The 8008-nt window shown below is 38.9% G+C and overlaps 1 protein-coding gene across 5 annotated transcripts in view; it reads left to right on the top strand.

Annotated features, from left to right (window-relative positions):
* ush2a (Usher syndrome 2A (autosomal recessive, mild)) overlaps positions 1–7276 on the top strand; it is a 223245-nt gene extending 215969 nt beyond the window's left edge. For 4 of the 5 annotated variants that reach the window (XM_082534720.1, XM_082534721.1, XM_082534719.1 and 1 more), the window contains 12 exons: positions 501–707; positions 809–901; positions 1442–1587; positions 1802–1920; positions 2110–2208; positions 2311–2487; positions 2848–2931; positions 3135–3276; positions 3444–3531; positions 4464–4532; positions 5474–5674; positions 6066–7276. In XM_082534720.1, the coding sequence (XP_082390846.1) occupies positions 501–707; positions 809–901; positions 1442–1587; positions 1802–1920; positions 2110–2208; positions 2311–2487; positions 2848–2931; positions 3135–3276; positions 3444–3531; positions 4464–4532; positions 5474–5674; positions 6066–6155 (1515 nt within the window). In that variant the 3' untranslated portion in view covers positions 6156–7276. Of the gene's footprint in view, positions 1–500; positions 708–808; positions 902–1441; positions 1588–1801; positions 1921–2109; positions 2209–2310; positions 2488–2847; positions 2932–3134; positions 3277–3443; positions 3532–4334; positions 4401–4463; positions 4533–5473; positions 5675–6065 lie in introns of all 5 variants that reach the window. The other variant, XM_082534722.1, reaches the window with a different exon arrangement.
* Positions 7277–8008: the final 732 nt, after the last annotated feature.

Here is an 8008-nt window from a genome sequence, read left to right on the forward strand (position 1 = left end):
CATGCAAATCTCCACCCTGCCTGACCCTGTGCTGTGTACACCTTCTAATTATACCCAAAACAACCACACAAATAAGATTACTCTATGGTGTGTGTGTGTGTGTGTGTGTGTGTGTGTGTGTGTGTGTGTGTGTGTGTGTGTGTGTGTGTGTGTGTGTGTGACTCCTTGATGAAGGTGAAAAGTAATTGTCATGCAGATATGTTAGTGGTGAGTTGCATGGTGAAAAGGTTTTGCTCTGACTGCTGATGGTAGTTTTGATGGATGGTCCAGTGAATTGATGTATAACTTTCTGTTGGTCTGGCGAATACTGGGTAATTATGAAAAGCCGTCTTCATCATGAAGAGTTCATAAAATGCATCTGAAATCCTAATGTTTGGGGTAAATAGTCTGTATCACATGTTCTCATTTGCTTTTATACATCAGTTATTGACTTGTGCTTGCATAATGTGCAAACTGAAAAGTTACCACATAACTGATAAATGTGCGGTCTTATCTGACAGGTGTGGGCAGTTAATTCAGCTGGTCATTCAGCCAGTCCATGGGTGAGTGGAAGAACAGGGCCTGCCCCACCTCAGGGTGTAGGACCCCCTATTTTTCTGCACGTTTCAGCAACGTCAGCTGTAGTGGACATCCATGCTCCTGCCCAACCCAATGGGATTATTAGTCTTTACAGAGTGTTCTCGCTGGACCACAACAACCACACTCTGGTAAAGAGTCTTCTACTATATTCAGTAATACACTTAATAATAACTTGTCCTTGTTATGTTAACTTAAACACATTTTACCCCTCTCTGTCCTCTCCCTGTAGCTCTCAGAGGGTACATCGCATCCGCAGACACTCCACGATTTACGTCCCTATACCCAGTACTGGGTAGGAGTGGAGGCCTGTACTTGCTATCAGGTAATAATACTAAATGTAGGTTAGGCATTATACTCAGGGTCTATACAACTATACTCGGTCATTAAAGTTGAATACTATCTGGTAATATGTGGTATCTTTGTTGATAGTCTGTGCAGAGTTTGGATGTTCTCTCTCGGTCTGTGTGGGTTATCTTCAGGTCCTTCAGTTTCAGCTGCAGACCAAAGACATGCTTGGGGTTTAGTTAATAAGGGATTCTAAATTGGGTGTAGGCTTGAGTGTTTGTCTGTCTCATTGTGTTAGCCCTGCAACAGATTGGCGACCTGTCCAGGGTGTACCCTGCCTCTTGCCCTGTGACAGCTGGGATAGGTACAAGTCCCTGTTGCCAATCTGATTTAGATAACTGGAAGAAAATGGATGGGAAATATTTATGATTACCTCACCTATTGGTCAAATTTCAAATGCAGATTCAAATACTTACATCTCTTTTGCTGATTGAAAGTCATTCCCGAGTATTGTAGTTGCAAGTGAGGCTATATTTTTTAACACTTTTAAAATCTCTTCTTTGTGAACCATCATCAGTGCTGTAGCCGTGGTCCGCTGAGTGAGCTCCACACTCTTGCTGCTGCCCCAGCCCACCAGCCTCCTCCTTGCCTTGTCACTGTGACCTCCCGCTCTGTTCAGATGGAATGGGATGAGCCTTTGTCGCCCAATGGACTCATCGAAAGGTAAGAGAAAATCTTGAATTACATTTTGTTCTTGAAAAGTGGCGTGAGGCAACTGAAGTTGTGATGTAGCACTATATAAATAAAAATTAACCAAATGGATTTGGCTTAAATAAACCTGTACTTCCTTACTTATTTGAAAAGTGCACATACAAACTAAAAGAAAGAAACCCTATCATCTTGCTTTCACTTACACTCCTTTACTCTTTGTACCCAGCTGTGAGCTTCACCTCAGATCGCCTTGCCCTCAGCCCTCCCAGCCTATACCCCTACCTTGTATTGAAGGACCAACAGAAATCAGTTTTTTTGGTAAAAAGCGGAGCTACAATGTTACAGGTGAATATAAAGAAATATCATGCACCAGTGCCACTGAAAAGTAACACATACAGTAAGAAAGAATCGTAAAATCAATGTTAGGTGATTTAAAATAATAGTTTTTATTCTGTAAGTCTTGATTATGCTGGGATAACTGTTTTGAAACGTTTTTCTGCTTTATGAGTTTTCTGTGACTAACAAACTGCGCAGGTCTCGAGCCGTACTCCACATATGAGCTCAGAGCTGCCTGCTTTAATAACATGGGCAGCACTGCCTCCAACTGGACTACTGTCCACACTCTCAGTGAAGGTAACACATTTATTACTGCTTAAGCAGTCAGTAATATCTAGTTTTAAGAATGATAAAAACCACATTCAGATTTTCTCTTACCATCATTCTTTCTCCCTTCAGCCCCCCAGTATGTATCCCCCTTCTCAGTAGACAGTAACCTGACTGTTATTTGGCTGGACTGGACTGGGTCTTTCTCCCTGAACGGATACCTGAAGGAGTACAGTGTGACTGAGAGCCAGCTGAGGATCTATACTGGCTTCTACAGCTATCTCCATGTTCCACGCATCTCACAGAAAAGTAAGAGCAACATACAGCATACATAACACAACATGTGCACTTAGAGAAAAAAGAACTAAAGCAAGCAGTAAACTATAAATCTTGTAAAAAAAATTTGAATACAGAATGAACAGCTTTTTGATTAGAGTAGGTATGCTGAAAAAGCTTTGAGAACTGAATAAGCTTCAATTTTAAATCTCTTTCTGTTTCAGTTTGGTCCTTTGTATGAATGTTTCTCACCCACTCTGATTTTATTTGAGTTGCATATTGTAATTAGCCCTACAGGGGACAGAGAGCCTGGTTACCATCATCTATACATGCTTATTTTATTGTAACCCAGAGTTGTTTTCTTTTCTGTCTTTCCCTCTCTGTTCCTCTAAGCTCTGTCATTTCAGGTGACTTGTACCACAAACAGTGGCAGTGCCAGCACTCCCACCATCAGATATAGCCCAGCCACAGGCCTTGGTAACGCGCGCGCGCACACACACACACACACACACACACACACACACACACACACACACACACACACACACATTCTTCAATGATTCAGAATCTTGTTGTCTCTCAGATTCTGATGTTGTGAAGAAAATATATATATTAAAAATACAGATAAATCTAGAAAGCTAATTTATTAATAACTTATTCATGTTGTTTTCTTTGTGCAGCTCCTCTTGACCCTGTAGACAGTGGTAAACAGGGTGTGAGCATGTCAGCCACGCCAGTCTACTCTGAACTGTGGTTCATCCTGCTCTTAGCCCTACTGGGTCTATTTTTGCTAGCCATACTGCTGGGCTTAGTGCTACAAAGGTAAATGTGATTCTTGTAAAAGGTTTAGGGCAGCCATAGCACAGAATTTATTCTTCTCTCTTGTGAAATTCAAAGTGCACTAAAATGTACAAGTTAGCATAACTTGTGCAAATAAAACACAGCACGCTTCCTGCAAACAGAATGTATTTTCTGAAACTCCCTTACAGAGCCTTGAGGAAGAATCCATCAGCCAGAGAGCGCCCTCCGCTGGTTATGCTTCAGAAGACAAGAAAAGCTGGGGGAGAGACTTACATGGTGAGAAAAGGACAGGAGATGCAGCACAAAAACATAAAACGCAATTGAGAAAGAAAAAATGACCTAAAGTTTGTAATACGTAAGAGGAAAAGCAAAGAAGTAAATGAAAGATTAAAAAAAAAAAAAAGGTTAAAAGGGTTAAAAACCCAGGAACTATAAATTCAGTTTCTTAACAGGTTATCCAACTTATGGTTATCTGGGTCTGGAGTGTATCCCAGTTGTCACAGGGCAAGAGGCGGGGTCCTCACCTGAACAGGTTACCAGTGGATCACAGGGCCAGCAGAGAAATAGAACCACAGACTCTCACAGCAAAATTTGAATGACTAACAAACATGCCTGTATACCGGTAAATTTGGTCCACAGTAGGTGATTCATCCATCAACATGCACATTTTGTAAAGAATTACAGACAACAAAGAACAGATAAGCACAATACCGTATAATTGCACTTTTAAAAGTAAAAGTGCTGACCACTCTGAAAATGGTTTTGGGTTTCTTTTTTTTTACATACATGCAACTCACGTTTCATTGGTTGTGACTTTAGATCCAAACAACATCTGTTTCATAAAGACGACTAATCATTTTTATCCACTGCTCTGTTATTTTGGTTATTCGTTGTAATTATTTTTTACACCTTAATGTTTTTCCATCATAATACTTTAATTTCTTTCTCCATTCTCTGTCAACCTTTCTTCCTTTAATTTTTGATATTTATCTTCTCTGCTTCCACTTCTTTCTGCACTTCTCTGCATATACGCTCTGTTTCCCTGCCTCCCTCTGTCTCTCTATGTATCTCCCTCTCAGAGACCCTGTCCTGAGCTGTGCTCTAAGCATCACTCCGGCTCTGTGCTCCTCCCTGATCTTCCCACAGTAAGATTATTTTCTGTTCTTGCTCTCAAAGCCTTAAATGTTTATCTTACTGTCCCCCTGCAGTTTGACACTGTAGCAGACTGTGTTGAGATCAGCAGCGTTATACTTAAAAGCTACACTGTGTACACTGAGGTATGGGATGCTTGATTTAAAAGGGATGCCTGTTTGCGTGTGTAAGCATGCTTTGTGTGTGTGTGTGTGTGTGTGTGTGTGTGTGTGTGTGTGTGTGTGTGTGCGTGCGTGCGTGCGTGCGTGCGTGCATGTTACACACTGTCATATGACAGTGGTTGGCTTGTTGTGGTGTGTGAAGGTCTCTTCGTCTGTCCTCAGTACAATGTTGACTTTCTTACATGTAATGAATACAATGATCATTGAAAAAAAAAATTCAGCAAAGAAGGTAAATCAGCAACTGAATATTGTGTCATAGTGTCTCTTAAGGGTTTTATGGCTCCAGCAAAATTACACCTACGGCAACTATTCAGCCATGGAAACCCACCCATGCCATGAAGCTTATGCCAATTCTTTCTGCTGATGTTAATGCCAGAGGAGGTGGGGAACTTTGCATACTCTATCACTGAGTTGCTCCAGTTCTTTAACACTTCCACTGCAATAATAGCGCTGACAGCTTCTAATGTCTAAGAGGGAAGACATATCACAAACTGACTTGTTGCAATGGTGGCATCCTGTTACAGTAAGATGCTGAAATTGAGAAAACTCTTAGAATAACAAATTATCTCAAAAATCTTTATAAAGGCAGATTGCAAGGTTAGGTGCCTGATTTTATACACTTCTGAAAATGGGACTGAAAGCAACCTAATTCAAAAATTAAGAGGTCTGGCACAATATTTTTGGCTATATGGTGTAATACCAACAAACTCCCATGTGTTTATTCCTCCCACAATAAACATATTCAGCTGACTTAATTTCACTCCTTGTTTTTGCTGATGTGGCTCCTAATCAAAAAGAAATCCATACCATTGAATATTAGATCTAGAAGTATTCTCTAAGTATGTGATTTGTATAAAAGGCTTTAAACCCCCAAATCAGCCTCTGAATAAAACTCTACTCCTCAGGGTCTGACAGACACAAAGATAGTGAGCAGCAACTCACAGTTCAGCCCCATCTCTGTCCTGCGGGTTCCCAGCCAAGCAGACCTCAGCCAGGCCTACTCCCAGCATTCCTTGCACCGCAGTGTAAGTCAGCTAATTGACAGGAAGTCAATGATGATGGAGGAAGGAAGCTGGGACAACCCACTGGCACACGATTCTGGACTGGTGAGTATGGAGTTATGTTTATTATGAATTTCATTTGTTAACTACAAGTACAGAAGAGAGTAGTGATGAGAATACAAACATTTTATGCTAATTATTCACCAGCCTCCTCTTTTACTATAAAGTCATAAGAATTTACAATATTATGTGTTTAAAGTTTTCATTAGTATCATTGCCTAGAAAATATATGATAAGACTTTAATAAAGTTGCTTTGGGATTGTGGGTTTGACTTGCTCAATTCCTAGATGGATGCAGAATCAGTGAAATTGTACCAGAAAACAGAAATATGGACAGCTGAAAATTGCTTACTTTATTGTTTCTCTGATTGTTTTCCCCTCTTCTTTGATTCAGACCTAAATTTTGCGATCTTGTGTGTTTTTTTTTTTTTTCCAGTATGTGGAGGAAGATGAGCTTGTGGATGCCATCAAGGCCTTAAGTTCTGTGAAAAAGGAGCACACCATGTTCACTGACACTCATCTTTAAGACCTGTCAGGTTTCACAGTTGCCATTCAGACCTAGTTGTAAAACAAACTAGTAAAACACTGTTACATGCTATTTGCACAGGCGGTGCTAAATACGGTCTACTCAATTTAAGCTATAAGTTAAACAACACGTGTTATGAGGTATTAATTAAAGCATCATCATAAACTTTCTGTCACTTCATTAGGTATACCTTTTCAACTTCTCATTAACTCACTAAATATTTAATCAGGCAATCATATGGCAGCAGTCAATGCATTTAGACACGTAGACACAGACAAGATGAGCTGCTGAAGTTCAAACTGGCATCAGAATGTGGAAGAAAGGGGATTTAGGTGAGAATGAATGGTTGTTTGTTGTGGTAAAAAATTGTCTGCTGCACAGACAAATCTGCAACAACATTGTGTTTTGCTATCATGTCAATATGGACCAAAATCTCTTAGGAATGATTCCAGCACCTTGTTGAATCTATGCCATGAAGAGTTAATGTAGTTCTAAAAGCAAAAGAGGGTTCCACTCATTACTCGTAAGGTGTACCTAATGAAGCAGCCAGTGAGTGGATATAAGTAATATATATTAATATTTTGACAAATTTCAGGTTCAGAGTTGTACAGATAACCAAACATAATGTGGGAAAGAGAATATAATACAAGTATAATAAGTATAATTTTAGCCCACTTTGTGTATGACTTGAATACAGTTCACATGTGGACACAGTCAGCAGTGACATAAAATCGGTCATTATTCCGAGTCTGTTCGTGATTGTTATCCAGTATGTAGTATCGGACCGTACTTATATTACGGTCCAGAAGAGCCCTTAAAGGACTGTTCTGATTGTATTATGATACACTGTTTGCCAACTGTTAGAGGTTTAGTCGTTTTTGAAAAGTGCAGATTTACTTTAGCTTTTACCACCTGAGACCACCATAGAAATGAATGTTAATTAATCTGAGTCTATTCTTCGTCAACCAGTAATTATGCCTAGTAAGCTTTCCCAGTATAGGAGCTGTAGTTGTAATGAGAAACATGGGCTTGATGTAGTTTTATTATAAAAAAAAATGCCAACTGTTTTCTTTTATGTGTTGAATGTGGCTGGGAATCACAGATGTGCCGTCTGATTGTTGCGATTATGTGAACTTGAAAGCTCAGTCTGAAATTCGGTCAGTTGTGTGTGTGCCGTTCAGTGCAATTTCAGTTTTGAGGAAGTGGCAGTAATGTAGTCAAGTCTTTCTTAGCTGTAAGTCAAGATACACTTTTGGGTTTCAAAGTGCATTCGTCTGGATTCTGTGTTATTTGTGGCTTTTGGTAATTTTCATCCTGCTATTAAGAAGATCAAAATAAAAGTGGCAATTTAATTGTTTAGTTGAGTTTTTTTTAATGCAGAAATGAAACATCGCTTATATTAGATTGAACATAGAGACAGTATTTATTAATAAGAGGTGTTGGCTTTATGTGTAATATTGATGAGTTTGATGTTTTGTGTACAATATTGAAGCCTATTGTATTATTACAAAATTATTTTTCTTCTTTTTTTACATGATGACAGTATTATTTATGATTGTTGTACTTACAAAAGTCTTATTTATAGATGATTCATTTGTCTGTGGTTGTGTTTTTATCTGGTAAATGATAAATTTGACTATCAAAAAAATATTCTTCTAGTGGTCTTGCCTCTCATTTTCTTTAAGGTTTTTTTTTATTTTTTTTACCATAAATAAATGCAGTATTCTTGTGTCAAGCAAATTATGAACCAAATTTTTAAAGAATCAGACCTCTTGTAGCATTTAAAAGATCCACAAATGTACCAGATTAATCTTCAAGCTAATGAGGTTTAAATATGAATAAAATAATGTAGA

This window comes from Aulonocara stuartgranti (assembly GCF_965226115.1).
Source record: "Aulonocara stuartgranti genome assembly, chromosome: 1".
NCBI classification, from domain to species: Eukaryota; Metazoa; Chordata; class Actinopteri; order Cichliformes; family Cichlidae; genus Aulonocara; species Aulonocara stuartgranti.